At 38.2% G+C, this 18446-nt stretch overlaps 1 protein-coding gene across 2 annotated transcripts in view; it reads left to right on the top strand.

Moving 5' to 3' along the window:
• The window catches only part of UGGT1 (UDP-glucose glycoprotein glucosyltransferase 1), a 106317-nt gene that overhangs the window by 27359 nt on the left and 60512 nt on the right, over positions 1-18446 (top strand). For both annotated transcript variants that reach the window (XM_074363429.1, XM_074363428.1), the window contains exons 9-16: positions 2229-2329; positions 3026-3125; positions 4252-4312; positions 8190-8281; positions 10066-10216; positions 12218-12337; positions 13433-13518; positions 16999-17134. In XM_074363429.1, the coding sequence (XP_074219530.1) occupies positions 2229-2329; positions 3026-3125; positions 4252-4312; positions 8190-8281; positions 10066-10216; positions 12218-12337; positions 13433-13518; positions 16999-17134 (847 nt within the window). The remainder of the gene's footprint in view (positions 1-2228; positions 2330-3025; positions 3126-4251; positions 4313-8189; positions 8282-10065; positions 10217-12217; positions 12338-13432; positions 13519-16998; positions 17135-18446) is intronic.

Raw genomic sequence — 18446 nt, 5'->3', positions numbered from 1 at the left:
TTCTTATTAATTCTGTTAATTTTTTTTTTTTTTGGTTTTCAGTGTACAAGTCTTGCATTTCTTATTTCTAAGCATTTTATTCTTTTGATGTTATTGTAAATGGAATTGTTTAACTCCATTACTGTATGTTTATTGCTAGTGTATAGAAATACAATGAATTGTTTTTAAGGGGGGAATTAGGTTTATTTACTTATTTATTCTTATTTTTTTTTATTTAACGGAGGTACTGGGTATTGAACCCATGACCTCGTGCATGCTAAGCATGTGCTCTACAACTGAGGTATACCCTCCCCCTGATTTCTGGTAATTTTGAAGCACATTATTCTGACGTGATACCATGGCTGCCTGCTTACGGCTCAAATTGATTTCCTTTTCTGGGTCTTGCAGTTGATGGTATAAAGTTACATGCCATTTTTTTATCTCTGTAATAGGAGAAATCTGATTGATTCCCTCAGTCCTTTCCTGAGAAAATCAAATGTATTTTAAGTTAGAGAGGTCGTGACTATTTACTTACGCTAAACTAGTTTGAAAAATTGCAAAAGAGGTGTAGTAGATTTTATGCCTGTTCAGTTGAAACACATTTTATTAGAATTTGCTTTATATGAAAGAGGCTAGGAAATGTTTTTCTGAAGAAAATTCTGTAACTTTTATGAAAGCATCAGAATTTTATAGCTGAAAAGTGTTCTTGGCTGTTATTTTAATTATTGCAATTCTTTCTTTTTCTTTTTTTTAGTAGGTTTTTTTTGGGGGGGTGGAGGTAATTAGGTTTATTTATTTATTAATCATTTAATGGCGGCGGTACATGGGAATGAACCCAGGACCTTGTGCATGCCAAGCACATGCTCTACCACTGAGCTATACTCTCCCCCTGAGCTATACTCTCCCCTGTTGGAATTATTTCTGGTAAAACTTGATAATTGTTCAGAGCCCTGAATTCTGCCTTACCTGGAAATGTTAATTAGGATATCCACAGTGTGTTTTTGTTAATGGAACTAGTATGTGTAGGTGCAGTTTCATATACTTTAACATTTGGCTGATGAAAGACTTAACGAGATTAACCGTTTGGCACAGATGACGTACATAGTCCATGTTCAATTACTGTGCACATGTTGATTTCATCCTACACACATGTACATTTCTTTGTGTTTAACACTAGTTGTGGCCTCACTAGTATGCAGTCAGGTTCCATTTTTTTTTGGACTCAAGTTTCCAGAATCCCTTTGATATTCATGTTGTAGATGAGCTTTAGTTAGCACAAAGGTAGCATGCAGAATAATAAAGACATTTTCCTTTTAGACATTCAGAATAGTTATTTAGCTGTCTAAAGTAATTGGCTCATTTTAAGATATTTTTATCACGAAGAAGAGTTGGTAGTAACCGGAATTGGTTCTTGGAAGGTGAAGAATCTGAGTAAAATTTTACTTTCTGCATGTTACATTTAAGAAATTTTGATTTTCTAGTATTTAAAAACAGAATTACTCTGTTCCATCTGTCTGTCTGATCTAAATGATGTATTTCTGCCTCTGATAACTTCTGTTTTACTAACTTGAAATAGAATGTACTATATTTGAAGGTAAAACTAAACAAAACCAAATAATCTTGGTTAGCTTGAATTGTATTCATGTGACTAAAGGACTTGTGAGTGTGTAGCAGAAAGTAATTCATTTTGGGACTGGCAGCAGTGTATTTCCAGTTTTACTTTGAGAAATGAAAAAGATTCAGGAAAGGATGGAGACTAGCATAACACACCCATGTACTCACCACCCAGAGCTGATTGTTGCTATCCTACTTGCTTTTCTGTACCAAAGATCTATTTACTAAGGGTTTCCTCCCCACAACATAATGCCTTCTTTTACTTAAAGAAAGAGAGAAACAAGGTTAGTGAAACACAGCAGGTAGAGGTGAGATCCCCTCTGTCCCCTGCTCTCAGTCCCACTCCTTTCCCTCCCCCAGCATAGGGGTCACTGTTGTAGTGAGTCATGGCTTGATCTGTAAAATTTATGGTTTTTAAATTAACTTATACTTTTCTATATTAACTTCTTTTTAAAGAAAAGTATACTTTTTTTCCTACATTGTAGGAATTTGTATAATTCCTACAATGTAGGAATATAATAATAGGAAATTTTACTAAAAGGGGAAAATCATGTAGATAAAATTGGAGTCAACTTCTATATGTTCTTTGAGAAAGAGAAGTCACGTGAAAAGGACTGATGTTATGTTTCTTTCAGAGACCTGCACCCTGACCTGAAGGGACAGTTGAAAGAACTCAGAAAGCATCTTGTGGAGAGCACCAATGAAATGGCCCCTTTAAAAGTTTGGCAGTTGCAAGGTGATAAAAGCATAGAGGAATCATAGGCCTAAATTTTATGATATTAAAAACCAGAATTTGAACTTAATTATATTTATTCATAGATTTTAAGGATCATGTAATTTATTATGATTTATCAGAAAAGAAAGGAAGAAAGTCCTTTTGTAGGCAATAACACTTTTCAAGTAATACATATTTATAAATGAGTGCCAGATCGTTCTCTGTGTGACCAGATGTATAAGCTTGTAATACTAGAGAGAAGCGTGTCTTAATCTTTCTGTTTCTGTGTGTATACATTTATTAAACAGTTAGATGTTAAAGGCATGTGATTATAGCAGGATGGATGTGTGCATTTCTGGTCCAAAGAACTATATATCAAGGTTTTCCTACAACATAATTTACCAATGTCTTTTGCTAGACTTGGTGACATGTTGTAAATTTAGAAGGAACAGGATTTGGGATGGACTTACTCTGTGCAAAGTGTGTTGGTGTATGCCCAGGTGTTTATGCAGGAAGATCAAGGAATGGCTACAATAAACACTCCAGGGGCCTCAGAAGTGAATAAAACCTGACATTAAACCATGGGGCACTCTCTGAAGTGGTGACATTCTAGGGCATTCTTAATTACCAAGAACATAGTGGGAAATAAATGTGTTTTTCCCCATGTCTCACTGCGTTAGAGTAATACACTTTACTTTTTATTTGGCCTTGTTGCAGATCTAAGTTTCCAGACTGCTGCCCGAATCTTGGCTGCTCCTGTTGAGTTAGCTTTGGTGATTATGAAGGATCTTAGTCAAAATTTTCCTACCAAAGCCAGGTAATTTAGAGGGAGAAGGCTTTGAGACATGTACCTAATCATCCTCATGTTTATATGTAAAGTGAATCCATTCAAATATGAAAATTCTTAAGAAGTTAAGAGTCCTCTCCCCACCAGCACTGTGCTGCTGATGACACTATCTTTCTGAGAAGGTGACCAGTTGCTGCGTTGTGTGGTTGGAGCCCAGTCTAGGTTGTGTTCCTGGCACTGCCGCCTGCCAGGCAAGTGAACTTCACAAATAAACATGACCTCACATTCATCAGCAGTACAATGGTGATAACAATACCTACCTTTCAGGATTAGATGAGTTAACAAAATCTAATATACGCAGCCATAACTAATCTAGGGTCTGGCATGACTCTGGTGTTTTTCTTACTGAAGAGTTTCATGTATATCATCTTACTCAATCTTGATGAAGGAAACAAGTTATAGAGGCTGACTTGTTCATAATGATGGGTTCAGATTTTGAATGCAGCTTTTCTGCTATTGCTTTCAGTCATGGAATGGTCTTCCACATCCCATAAATTCAAGGCAAAATTGTTTCAAAAGTCAAATTTTTAGAAGTGTAAATGATAGTCTTTTTCCTGAGTCACTGAATGAAGTGCTTTGACTTCTGATATGAGATATCTTGTAAATAAATTTGTTTATTTGATTAGTCTTAGAAAATCCTTCTCAGCCGGGATCTGTCAATCATGTGGTACATTCTCATTTAGTCAAGCATTGCTGTTGAAGATACCCCTGCAGGATTCTGCCTCCATTGGAAGTGCTTAAACAGGATGAACAGTTTGTTGCCTTGATTTATTTAACGTTATCCTTTAGCCCATGAACTGCAGAGATCTTATATGGGAAGAGAATTACATGCGTTTAACTAAGGTCTTGAAAATAACTGCACTTGCACTAAAATGCAGCTACTACTGTGACTTTCCCTTGGCTTTGTGTCTTGTGATCATGAAAAAAATACAGATATCTGAGAGGAGAAATATATTTATCAATTATAAAGCTTTAAGGTTTTTTTCATCAGTTTTTTTGTAATTTATTGAGCAATGTGTTGTTTCATACTTAAATATAGGGAAATAGATGTTTCTATCAAATAAGCCAAGCACTGATCATGTTTTTATTTCCTTAGAGCAATAACAAAGACAGCTGTGAGTTCAGAACTTCGAACTGAAGTGGAAGAGAATCAGAAGGTATTAACCAACGGAAAACAGTGGCCCTTTCGTTTTGTATAATATCTTTAAAGATGAGGAAGTCTGGGTTAAATCAGTGATATTTAACAGTTTTACTCTTCTTTTATCAAAGATGGTGGTATTTTGATTCATTTCTATAATCTTTTTTATATTTATAGTTTTTAATCAAAGTTGAATATGAGCATAATTTGAAGCATCAAATGGTGCTACCAGTCTCTTTAGAAAAATGGCACCTCCCCAATATGTCTTACTCCCTGGTGTCCCCCTTCCCAGAAGCATCTGCTTTCAACTCCTGGTTGAGTCTTTTGTTATTTACCTCTGGACTTCTAGTAAGCTTAAACTGGTGCTTTCTCCATTCTGGATCCTTCTATCGCAAGGATGAGGTTTAACCTTCTTTCACTCCTGTCCCTCATCTCCCCTCAGTATCTTCCAATATTCCATACTGGACTTTCCCCACCTCCCTACCCTCCCTGTATTGTTGTGGTTTTATCAGTGTTTGAGCTGCTTCATGTGGACTGGTGGTTCTTTATGTTTAGTGCATACCAGTTCTCCTGGGACTTTTCTTTCACCTCTTGTTGGATCGCCTATTTCTTGGATTCCAAGTCCTCTTTGTTTTTGATTTACTCCTTTATTTTGGTGCAGCAAATCATTGTTCATGAGAAAAGTTGCATGCAAGGTAAATGTCAGACTCTTAAGAAACCAGTTTTCATTTCTGTTTTTATTGATAGCTTGGCTGGATATAGAATTCTAGATTGGAAGTCATTTAGAAGTTTGAAGGCATTGCTCCTTAGAAGTTTGGTTTCTATTGTGGCTTTTGGGAGGTCTGAAGCCTTTGTATGAGACCTGGTTTTTCTTTCTTGAATCATCTAGGATCTTTTCTTTGACCCTAGTAATCCAAAATTTCACAGTGATATGCCTTTTTTAAAAGTCTCTGTACTGTTGCGTGGTTGCTGGGTCCTTTAAGCCTGGAAAATCATTTCTTTCAGTTTTGGGACATTTTCTGAAATTATTTCTTTGCATTTCTTCCCTTTGGTTTCTGTTTTCCTAGAACTCTGCTTATTTTTAAGATGTTATACCTCCTTGACTAGTTTGGCCTAATTAAAAATCTCTTCTATTTTCTAGCTCTTTTGTCTTTTATTTTTAAACTTTCTGGGAAGGATTTTCAGTTCATTTGTTGAGTTTTTTTCTTTAGTTGTCAAATTTTTAACTTACAAGAGTTATTGTTATTCTTGGATTCTTCTTTTTATAGTATTCTCTTATCTTTCTGAAGATATCAGTGTTTTATGAGCATATTTCCTTCTCTCTGCATGTTCTGTTGCCTCTTAAGTTGCCTTTCTTTTTGTCTTGTTCTCTTGTCTTTAATGTTAGAGACTTTCCTTAGATGTCTGGTGGTCTGTGGCCAACCGCTCATATTGAGGAGTGAGGCAATAAAAAGCTGATTGGAAGCCCTAACGGTGTAGCTTTTTTGACTGTAGGCTGTGGAGTTCTGGCCGTTTCCTAGGGAACTCCAATGGCGGAATCTTTAAACCTTCCCTCTTGAGCCGCTTGGTCTCCAGAAAAGGATCTTCTGATCTTCTGCCTGGAGGGTGAGGTCTGGCCAGCAGGATTGTGGAAGGCCAGAGGGGAAGAGCATTTGGTAACTTCCACTCAGTCCCCTGTATTCAGTGTGGGATCCCCGCCCTCAGTTGTGTTTCATTTCACATAGTTCCGAGATTTTCTGTTTTCCTCTTTCCAGGGAATGAGCCTCCACTTTTGTGGAGCAGAGGGAGTCATGACCGCAGTCATCTGCCTGCATGAAATCAGCAGGGGAGTCTGGGGGCTCTCATCTTGAAAAGATATTCTATCAGAGCCATTTTTTTTTGCCTGTTAATTACCTCTTCATGCATGTGTTCTTCGTGCTGCCAACTCCTGAGCCTTTCGGGGGAGCTCCACAAGGTCACTTGGGGTTCTTGTTGGCTTTTTCCACTGTCAGCCTAGCATCTGGCTTTCTCAGGGTTGCTGGGACAGCTGCTCCTCCCACATCTCCTTTCCAGCTTCCACAATAAGTTGCCCTTTTTCTTTCCTGTTCTCTTCGTCATTGTGGATTTATAAATTTATTTATTTTTGCATTTTGTTTTGTTTTGTGAGGGGGAGGTAATTGGATTTATTTATTTGTTTATATTTGGAGGAGGTACTGGGGAATGAACCCAGGACCTCATTCATGCTAAGCATGTGCTCTGCCACTTGAGCTATACCCTTCCCCCAGACTTATAACTTTAAAAGAGGCCCTTTAAAAAAAAAATGGCATTTCAAGGGAGTTTTCAGGAGGGGAAAAAAGAAGAAATGCTTGTGTTCAGTCTACTCTTTACCCCAGATTTTCTTAATCTTTATGTATATTAGTTAATTAAATAGATCCAAGGAATAAGTAATCCAGATGTACCTCAGATATTTACTAAACTGAAGAAACCTTATTGACCATTTTTATTTACTTAATTTTAAATTCCCAGAATAACAGTATCAAATATGACCTTAATTTTAGGGCTTTTTCCCCTCCACTGATGATAAAACATTAAACACAGGCTGTGTTTTGGTACTTCATGGATTCTTCTACTTCTACTTTTTTTTTTTGAGTAAAAATATTTTAATGAAGTATAAAATACAAAAACATAAGGCACATACAAAGATGTGCACAAATCCTGCATCTTTAGTGTGATGCATTTTCACAAAGGGAACCCACCTGTGTTTCCAGCATCCAGATCTAGAAATAGGTCTGCGCTATGTTTACCAGGCCAGCGTCAGTCTTTCTCCCAGTCGCAGGGTGCTGTATTTGCACCCTGGGAGCGAGTGGACATGAAGATTTTCTTTCCCATGCAAAAAATTCTGATCCTCATTGATTGAGCTCTTCTGTTCTTCCCTTACCTTGCTTGCCATTTAATCCTTGCAAGGCAAAGATGCAAAAGCCATGGCTTCCACATCGTTTTGTTTTGTTTGTGTTTGTCCCATACAATACTAGATCTTAGAGTTCATTCCTCTTGGTCCCCTGACTGCTAGGGAGCAAAGGGAGCTCAGTGGTCCCTGCCCCTCTCCTCCAGCCCTGGGAGAGTTAATGGATCAAGTTCTGTCTGTGGGATCTGATCCTCTTCTTCCTTCGCCTACTGTGTGGTGTCAGATATGTGAATAACAGCCCCAGTTTCCTTGGAGAGGAAGAGGAATTGAATGGAGGGGATATAAATCAACAGAAGCTACAATATGGCCCCAAAGTGATGTTTCTGATGGGTCAGGCGGGTCTGAGGGCTGTGCGGGCTGCACAGTCAACATGTGCTCCGCCGTCGCAGGGAGCAGGGGTTGGAGGGCCCCACAGAGGTCAGGTCTCGGAGAACTAGGCTGCATGTAAGTGCTGTCCTCACCGCAGCAACTCACGGTTTCTTGGTGGGCCTTTGTTTGAAGGTTTAAGGGAGGCATGGGGTTTTGAAACTCTTTTAGAGCAGATCCCTGGACTTTGTCAAGAGGGCACAGCTGTTAATGGCTGCTGGGGCAACCTTGGCTAGCATCACAGACAGGGAAGGCTAACAGACAAGTGACCCTCAGCACTTGGCTTAATTAGTACCCTCCTTCCCCCTGACGTTGTAGGAAGCGGTGGTATTAATCATTATTGAAAGGAGGGAAGGAGGGAGGAAGAGGGGTGAGGTGTAAGCCACATAGACCAGCAGTTTTATTCCGTTGTAGTAAGTGCTAAGAACAGTCTGTGAGGGTCCATTAAAGGAAATCTTAACCCAGCCTGAAGTTTCCCATAGTAAATAAAAGGATGTCAACATTTGTGCATAGAATAAAGCCCCGAACATGGAAATTGTTGTTGAACATTCTCTTCCTGCTCCTTAATAAATTTTTAATGTTTCAGTATTTCAAGGGAACTTTAGGATTACAGCCTGGAGAGTCAGCCCTGTTCATCAATGGACTTCACATTGATTTAGAGACACAGGATATATTCAGGTATGGGTGACATTTTTCATTCCCTGAAAAGTTTTTACAACGTGTGGCCCCTGGTGACGTGTTCAGACTGGTTCCTCCTTGATGTAGTTAGTTACAAAGCCTGATGACGTCCCAGGCCCAGGGAGTGTGTGTACATGTGCCTGTGTTCTGAGCACATGATAGTTGGCCATTTTATCTGATGCCTTGGACTTTTAAGGCCCACGTGTCTTTTGAGGATTTCCTTGTAGAGCCATAGTTTTCCTGTCAACCATGGGAACAGAAAAGAGCAGGGTCTTTGGCTTCTGGGACAATGTGACGTAAGTTCATTCAAAATGCGGCCTCTGTTGTTTCTCAGAAGGGGTTTTGTCTTACATATGTTATATAAATATGTGTCTTTTTCTGTTAAAATGTGGTTCAGGACTAAATTGCTCTAAGTTGTCCTCATGAATTTTTAGGGGTGGGTGCAATGGACAGGTAGAATTCAGATTTTATCCTTGAAATTAAAATTGATACAGTTGACACTGTGGCTTCGTAATCATAAAAAAGTAGCTATTGCTAAGGCTTCAGAAGAAGTAGCTTCCAGAGTATGATATTTTTCAAATTAATTATTTTAATTAAGCTTTTATGTCCACATATTGCTTTACAGAGCTAGTAAAAAATTAGTAAACAACACATTAAAAGATTGCCTATATTTTTATTAAAAAATATATCTCTTTAATTTTCTGTAGTATCACAAACTGTGTAATTGCTTGTTGTAAACAGTTTTAAATAGTACAGAGATAAAGGAACTAAAAAGTAAAGTCTTCATTTCATCTTCTTATTTCTTGTTCCTCACCCAGCATACCTCTAACTTGGGTAGGAATTCCTCCAGACCTTTTTTCTGTGATCGTACGTGTGTGCGCCTGTGTAAATTGATACTGATATTAAAGCATATATTAACATATATAATCTAGTGTATTTTGGGGGTTTTTAATAAACTAATTTCAGATAATTGTAGGTTCATATGTGCAGTTGTAAGAAGTATTGCAGAGGAATTAGTATTTTTAAAAACATGCAGCGTAAAATCCAGACTTAGGGTTATTTCATTCTCAAGTTGTGTGTTTTTATTCAGAGATGATTTCTTTTTTTTTTAAGTTACCATAACTCGCTCTTTCTTTCTTTCTTTCCTTCCTTCCTCCTTTCAGTTTTTAGTTTTATTAGGTAGAATTGTTACAATTTGACTGCACATATACAATATATTGCATGTAAATACATATACACAATATACTGCACATATTTTTTAATTGACATATATGTACTGTTTATTGTTTCTAAGAATAGATTAGAGCTTTATCTTTTTAAACTTACATAGTTATTAAAGGAATAAAGCCAACCACAAAAGAAGAATTAATTCAGAAAGATATATACACCCCGCTATTAACAGCAACATTATTTATAATTGCCAAGATATGGAAGCATCCTGAGTGCACCCCAGTAGATGAATGGATAAAGAAGATGCAACATGTATATGTAATGGAATATACCTCACGCATAAGAAAGAAGGGTATTTTGCCATTTGCTTCCCTTATTTAAAGATGATTTCTATAAGCAATGTATATGTTGATAAATATAAATAAACATGAACCATGAAGCAAGTCCTACCTACTTTGTTCTACATACTTGGAGAAAACGAAGCAGGGGAAGAGCTCCCTTTTTTGATTTCTCAACTACTTTGGTAGGACGTTGAGTGTATTTTTTCATGGTGAGAATTTTTTTTAAAGCTTTTTCTACTAAATACCTGTTTTTCTGTCTTTTGTTTTTTCCAGTCTGTTTGATACGCTGAGGAATGAAGCTCGGGTCATGGAGGGTCTGCACAGATTGGGAATAGAAGGCCTTTCCCTGCATAACGTTTTGAAGCTGAACATCCAGCCCTCTGAGGCCGACTATGCCGTGGACATCAGGAGCCCTGCCATTTCGGTAGGTGTCTCTGGGCGTGTCCACGGGGCATTCTGGCCACGTGTGTTACTATGGTTTTCTCATTTGTCTTTTGTGAGAAGTAGATTGTCCCTATCGTCTCTTGTAGGCATCAAAGATTTACAACTGCTTATATGGGACTATGTGTATATAATAAAGTAGGCTCTTAAATGCTCCAGAAAGTTGAGCTATTATGCTTAATGTGCTTAAGACAGTGATTTTCCCACTTTTAAAATCCCTCTAGGATTCAGCTGAGCATCTCCTGGGAAAGTATTTGGCTTATATTTTCTCAGTTGCTCCCATGTCTTATGTGATACTGTTTACAAACATCACAATTTTTAGCTGATAAACTTCTTTAACAACTTCGATATTTTATATTGAAGGATTTATAAAGATTAGTATCTGCTCTGTGATGTATCTGGGCCTCTGTCTCCTCATCTGTGAAAGAGGCGGGGGGAGTCGTGGGCAGTCTCGGGCAATGGTGGTGAAGGTGAGATCAGTGATGGAGACGTGCTTGTCACCCCCTCAACTCTCTAGTCCCCTTTTCTTGGTGTCTGTGCTGCATTTATTTGAGGGATTTTTTTGAAAGAGAAATAATATAGACTGTAGATACAACGATTTGAGTTCTCATTTGGTGGTATAACTGTTATTTTGATGAATACTGTTATGCCATTTGTTTTCCTGTTAAAATGTTTTCAGTTACAAAGAGTAAAGAGATGAATGTAATTGACAGCCATGTGACCATCAGCATATTTACTAAATGTTAACATTTAATCATTTTGTGTCAGGTTTGTTGTCTTGGAAGAAAAAAATGCTTCAGCCAAAGCCTTCCTTATATCCCTTCCCAGTCCCTCCCTCTTCTCCATGCAGTAATTCCTCTCCTGAGGTTGGCATGTTTCCCTCCTGTCCCTTACTGGATCATTTTCTTCCCCATTGCATCCTTTAAAATTTTGACAAATGCCATGTTAGCATCCTTCATCAATTTTTTTTTAATTATTACTCAACAGTTTTTTCAAGACTCAGTAGGTTGATACATATAGGTCAAGTTTATCATACCATGTTATATATTTTAACTTATTTTTTGAAGTATCTTTTATAAATTCACAGTTTAAAATTTAAGACATGCGAAAGAGTATTTATTGTAAAGACTGTTCACCCAGATGTCCAGTTTTTCTCCCCAGAAGCAACAGACATTATCAATTCCTTGTATACCTTTCCAGAAATACTCTGTATCCACCTGAGCAAGGTAATACATGCATATCTTCCCACCCTGCTCTTTCTATGCAAATGTTACGTACTACTTTATCCATTGCTTTCCTTATGGATATTAAGTTGTTTCTAATTTTTTGCTGTTACAAGCCATACTGTTTTGGCCTTTCTGTACCCCTCTCTTCCTGCATACGTGTGAGAATTTATTTGGGGTAGATACCTGGAGCTGGAGTACTAGTGGTAGGATAGTAATAAAGGCGTCAGCTTTATTAGGTCACCTTCTCTAAAGTGACCGTTCCAGACCCCAGAATTGGTGAGCGTTCCCATTGCTCTCTGTTTTTGCCTGTGCTTGGATATTGACAAACTTAAAAATTTTTTCAGTTTAATGAGTGTGAAATTTCATTGTGGTTTTAATTTATATGTCTTGAATTATTATAAGTGAAGGCATACATCTTTCCTGTGTTAACTGCCCATTTGAATTTTCTCTGTAAAGTTCTTACTCATGTTCTTGACTCATTTCCATTTCTCATATGTTGCTCGCCTTTATTGATATGTTAAATTTCTACAGATATTCTTGACATTAGTTCTGAATTGATTTTGTAGGTTGCAACTGCCTTCTCAATTCTGTGGCTTGTGTTTTAGTCACTCATTTTTCTATTTAATCGTTGTATTTTTGAAAATGGTCTTTTCCCATGTAATTCCTCTTAAAATAATTTAAAGTCTTATTGTTGCCTCTGCAGATTTCACTGGTAGTGACTAAAGTGTATGCACTGGTTTGTGTTCATTTTTCCTTAGTGGATCAACAACCTGGAGGTTGACAGCCGCTATAATTCATGGCCTTCTAGTCTACAGGAGTTACTTCGCCCCACGTTTCCCGGTGTTATCCGCCAGATCAGGAAGAACTTGCATAACATGGTGAGTAAAACTCCACATTGCCTGGCCATGATCTCTGTTTCTCCTGTGCCTTGTCCCCTCCCTTCCTGTCATATCGCGAATGTTCACTTCTCTCCTTCCCCAGCTGCTTCTCCCACCACTGCCACTGCTAAATGTGCCCGTTGTATAGCCCCATCCTAAAACTGAAAGGACTTGGAAATGTGTGGATCGTTTGTACAGCTAGAAAGATGTCAGTATATAAGGAGTGCTTCTCATCCTTAACCTGATGGTTCAGGCTGTGTTGTTTGAGTTTTAAGAAGGTTCTTTTCTCCTCAGAAGATGAGAATGTTGCTACCGTTTTTCTTGAATATCTTAATCTGTAAAATTTAATGGTTCAATTTATTCTCTTAAATAAGTCTTGCTGTCAGCTCCTACTTTTTATTCCGTATTTCACTGCTTTGGAGAGATAGAGGAGGAAGATTCTTGGTTGGCTGTCTTTTCCCATTTCCTCATTTCTTTCTCTTCCCTCATGCAGCTCCTGAAGAGACAGGAGCAGGTGAGGGCCGAGGTTGGCCTCCTCAAAACATGCAAGGGAAACGGTCCTCTTGACTTCCCTCACTCTTGAAACCACTTTTTTCCTTCCCAGTCAAAGTTTCAGTTTCTTTTTCGCTTACCGAAAGATAATTTATTAAATGATAATTTTGACTAAATAAAATTAGATGAAATAATTATTTTTTAAAGCACATCAGGAGAGCTTAATACATGACAGCTAGTATTGTGGTCTAAAAATTGGGTTCTAAGTGAATTCTTAATTCAGAGGTCCTTTGAAATGAGTACACAAGAAGCTAATCTCCATTTTCTAAGGCGGGAGGGTTAGTAGAACTTGAGTAAAGACTAGGTGTTAGCCACCTGGATACAAGCCCACGTTATTAGCATAATACCAGGGGAAGATCACTGAGCCTTTCAGTTCCACGTTCTTTCAACACAAAGGGAGGGTAGGTGCTATGTAACTCCTTTTCTGTGTGGATCAAAAGTGCCTGGAAGAAGGTGGCCTGCAAGTATAAAGAAGTCATTTTTATTGGCCCGGTGACATGTGAGTAAATGTGATTTCATGTTTTCCTTTTTCTTCCCCTGCAGGTTTTCCTAGTTGACCCTGCCCATGAGAGCACTGCAGAGCTGATGAACACAGCTGAGATGTTCCTCAGTAATCATATACCACTAAGGTAACGGTGGTATTGATATGACGGTCTGTCTCATTTAGCTGAGGTTGTGTTTGTCTTTCTTAAGAGCGGCTCTGGTGCTGCTGAATTATAGGATAATTAATAGTGGGGATCATTAACAGCAGTTTTATCTTTGCTCGGTATGAAACCAGTATCTTTTGGGATAGAGAATTTGATTCTCAATGAATAGAATCTTACCACTGTTGAATTATTAACAAATAGCCTGTTTAAAAATAGCACGTGGTCTCATCTTGCTCCCAGCGAAAGGGAGCCCTCCTAGGTAAGCGTCCACGTCACAGAACCTACTTCCACTTTCAGGAGAGATGAGGACCTTTGCCAAGAACTTTTGTTAGACTGTCCAGATGTTTATACAGCTTTTTGTGATGCACACAGACACATGTATGTCACTTGTGTTACCAAGTCTGCCAACAGGGTACTGGAATGGCTGGGGTTCCACGGTGCCTTTTAAGAACAGTGTTTCAAGGGTTTACATATAAGGATTAAGACATTCTCACTTAGATTCTGAATAACGTAGTCTCTGGTAACTTGAATTCTTAGGAAACATGAAAACAAAGAAGAAAAGAACTGTTCAGCTAACAGTTGTGTGTTCTGCACTCAGCACTGAGCTAAGTGCTGTGAGTGGTGTGTAAGCCACATTTCTACCTTCTTGGAAAAAAATACCGTGTGTACTTCCAGTAAGATATTTGATCAAGTGCTAGGTTATGTCCTACTAGTTATAAGTGCTTTAGAATTTCAGGAAACGAAAGATTATGGGCAGATACTTGGGACGGACAAAGATTTCATGGCAAAGTTGAATTTAAGATAGGCTTTGAAGAAAATGATGAGTTTTCATTGATGGAAGAGCAGAGATTTTGAGTTTAATTACATTTTTAGTTTAACACATGAATACTGCCTGGTTGGATAGATGAATAAACTACTGAATTATAGCCAGTGCTATGTTTTAATTACAAGAGAAGTACAAGAACACAGAAGAAGTATGCAGTGGGCACTAATTAAATACTTACTGAGTTGCACTGAGGGACAAAGAGAGGGAATGTGGTCTTCAGATTGCAAAGGCAGGTGAGAAGAAGACACTCAACTCATAGGCAGTGAAGAGACGTGTTGTGGACAATTGGCAGGAAGACCCAGGGCAGACCAGCTGCTGGTTTCCTTAGTTTGAGGTGATGTGCTATGCTCAGCTGTCACCAGGACCCGAGGAGACGAGGGGACAAATCTGAGAATTCAGAAGTCTGAGTTTTGAGGTCTAGCTAACAGGAAACTCTGACATCCTTTCTAGAAATTGGGTACTTGAGAAAGGGAATTACTTTGTGGGGAGATAATTAGGTGCTAGCCTGTAATTTATTTTCATTAGAATAATATTTAGGTCATTTCTGCCTGGAGCTTACTTATATGATTTCTGTCATAAGTGGGATTTAAAAAAAAAAAAAAACAAAGACAATTTTCATCTAAAAACAGACTCTCACCACCTCATCCATGTATACACACATTCTAGGGCATGATGTTTGATATATGTTTATATTTTCATCTTCTATTTTTAGGCTGTACTTAAAAAAAATCAACTTTGTATTTTTTAGAACAGTGTTGATTAATTAACTGGTATTGGTAACATTATTATTAACTAAAGTCCCTAGTCTACATTAGGGTTCATTATTTTTGTTGTACACTCTGTGGGTTTTGACACATGAATAATGACCTTTCCCCTCTGTAGTGTCATGCAGATGAGTTCACTGCCCTAAAAATCCCCTGTGCTCCAGTTTTGTCCCTCTCTCCCCTCCTCTCTCCCTCTCTCCCAGGCCCTGGCAACCACTGACCTTGTTGTCTCCATAGTTTTGTCTTCTCCAGAATCATGATGTTTGTAACATTTCTAGATTGGCTTCTTTCACTTAGGAGTAGGCTTTTAGGCATTGTCCATGCCTTTTTGTGGCTTGATAGCTCATTTCTTTTTATCACTGCCAATAATATTCCATTATATGGATGTACTGTAGTTTTTTTTAATCCATTTTCCTGTTAACAGACATCTTTGCTTCCAAGTTAGTGCTGTTATGAATAAAGCTGCTACAGACATCGGTATTCAGGTTTTTGTTTGGATGTATTTTTGGCTCATTTGAGTGAGTACTGAGAAGTAGGGCTGCTTTATCTTATGGTAAAACCATGTTTAGTTTTTTGTGAAACCACCACACTGTGTTCCAAGTGGTTGTACCATTTACATTTTTACCAGCAGTGAGAGTTCTTAGCGCTCCACATCCTCTCCAGAATTTGGTGGTGTCCGAGTTTTGGATTTTAGCTGCTCTAATAGATGCGTAGTGGTATCTCACTATGGTTTTAATTTGAAATTCCCTAATGACATAGGATGCTGAGCATCTTTTAAGTTGAGCTTATTTGCCAGCTGTATGTCTTATTTGGGGAGGTGATTGTTCAGTTCTTTTGCCCATTTTAAACTTTTTTGTTAGTTTTAAGAGTTCTTTGTATATTTCACACATCAGTCCTGTATCAGACAGGTGTTTTGCACAGATTTTCTGCTAGCCTGTGGCTTGTCTTCATTCTCTTAAGTTTCTTTCTCAGAGCCGAAGTTCTTAATTTAAATGAAATCCACTTTAAAAATTCTTTTTGTTGTGGGTAATCTAAAGTTAGATCTAATGAGTCATTGTCAAACTGAAGATCACCTAATTTTCTCCTATGTTATTTCCTGTGAATTTTACAATTTGTGTTTTACATTTATGTCTGTGACCCGTTTTGAGTTAGTTTTTGTGAGGGTATAAGATCTCTGTCTGGATTCATTATTTTGCAGGTGGATGTCCAGTCGTTCCAGCACCATTTGTTAAAAAGACAGTCCTTTCTCCACTGCTTTTACTTCAGTGTGGAGGCTAGTGGCCTCTACAGTGGCCAGTGCAGGATTTTTTTGGCCCGTCTGTAGAGGTGTAATGGTGTCTCACGGTTTATTCCTTTAAGTTTTAAAATGTGGTAAACTTTAACTTTGGTTGTAGCTTTTTGTCTGAGGACAGTAGTAAATATTTTTACACTTTCCAGTGACCTATGAAGCTCATATTGCTGATATTAAATCTCCAAATCCCTCCTTTTCTATATATTTTCACATTCTGAAAATGTTCAGTTCCCCGAATTCTTGTTTAAAAACAATAAAATCTCCATCTAAAATTATAGCAACACCCTTCATGTCAGTCACAGCCTCGTTTCATGATGTGGAAACAGCTTGCTTCCACAGTGAAAAAGGTCTGAGCTGCCTTTGGGAACCTGCTTTTTTGTTCTGTGAGTGATGAATGTCTTTGCCAACCATGTTCCAGTATGATGTGAGATGTGTTTTTGAAGAGAAGATAGTCTTCTTCTATTAGCTGTAGTATTTCTGGGGGGTGGGGGTACAAGGATACCTTTCCTTTTTTAACTGGTTGCATTCTTTGAGATGTTTCTTTTTCTTCTTTTTGCCCTTCCCTTCCCTGTCTCCTCCAGACTTGGTTTAATCTTTGTGGTTAATGACTCTGAAGATGTTGATGGGATGCAGGATGCTGGAGTGGCTGTTCTGAGAGCGTATAATTATGTTGCCCAGGAGGTGGATGATTATCATGCCTTCCAGACTCTGACACATGTATGTTTTCATTCAACATGACGAATAATTTTTTAGAATCTAACTTACTCTAAGAAACAGTATGTGGTAAGGGGATTCTAAATTTTTTTAAAGAGAAAAAGGTAAATTATTTACACAAACTTTACACATTTTCTATTTCTGGAGTTGCCTTTATTGATACACCAATGTTACTAATAGATGGCTGTGATTTTAACTAAGATTCCTTAGATCCTAATTCCTTAGATACTAATATATTAATGTATCTTAGTCTTCTGCCTTTTGGTGATGTGAAATCACTAATTAATGCCTTTTGCTAAATGTGATGTTCTCTACTTGCTTAAAAGAGTGTTTTTTTTTTTTTCCTTTTGAGACCAGCATGATATTTTATTAGGAATCAGTTTAATAGTTAAGTCATAAAATTCTTATTGTCTGTTTTCTCTATTTTAACTGGGAAGTCTGAAGTACCCTGATATTTACATATATATTCAAGGTACTTGCTCAAATTCAGACAGAGAACTCTCCTTGTTTTTTGTTTTTTCTTTCTATTTTTGAGTATAAAAAACTTTACAACTAATGGTTCTTTTGTTTACAGAGTAGTGTTAATTATTGAAAACACATCTTTAAAGTAATTGATTGTCACCACTTTTACCTGTAAATGTGATGTGAGCCTGCTGTTTATGATGTTCGTCATGTTTATTGTTCAGAGATTCAGTCTGGGGCATTTTTTTATTAGTTAAAATGTTCGTTTGTTTATTTGGCCAACTTCTGTTAAAGACTTGGCATTTGCCAGGGCCATACTGGCTGCTTGGGATACAGAGAAGCTGCTCAGAATACATTTTCCCCCATCCTCAAAGGCCTTAGAATCTGGTGGGCGACACCATCACTCAGATGGTTCAGTACCGTGTGGGGAGCACAGGGGCTCCAGCAGCCCTGGGACCTCGCTCCACTGGGGCTGGCCCTGGGTGTTTTTGTGGCGTGGGAAGTTGTCCCAGCTGAGTGCAGGAAGAACAGGAGTCAGCTGAACAATGGCTACAGATTAGAGGTAGTGATTCCAAGTTGTTCGTGTGAGTTGAGTGGAGTATTGTGAGAGCAGAGTGGAGATGGAAACCTGGTCTTCGAGTCCACTGGGCTGGATAACAGGTGTCCAGATAGCAGAGTCAAACTCCAGTTGAAAACCTCATTCTGATGCTTGGAGATGGAGCTGATGAAGGATAAAGAAAGTGGCACAGATACGAGTCGATGAGCAGTTGCTGTGATCTCTGTGGGAAATGATGGTGGACCGCAGTGAGCAGTAGGGCTTGGAGAATGAAATAAGTTCAGAAGACATCGTTGA

This window comes from Camelus bactrianus, chromosome 5 (assembly GCF_048773025.1).
Source record: "Camelus bactrianus isolate YW-2024 breed Bactrian camel chromosome 5, ASM4877302v1, whole genome shotgun sequence".
NCBI classification, from domain to species: Eukaryota; Metazoa; Chordata; class Mammalia; order Artiodactyla; family Camelidae; genus Camelus; species Camelus bactrianus.
The sequence above is the reverse complement of the archived record's forward strand: the minus strand, read 5'-3'. Positions and strand labels throughout refer to the sequence as shown.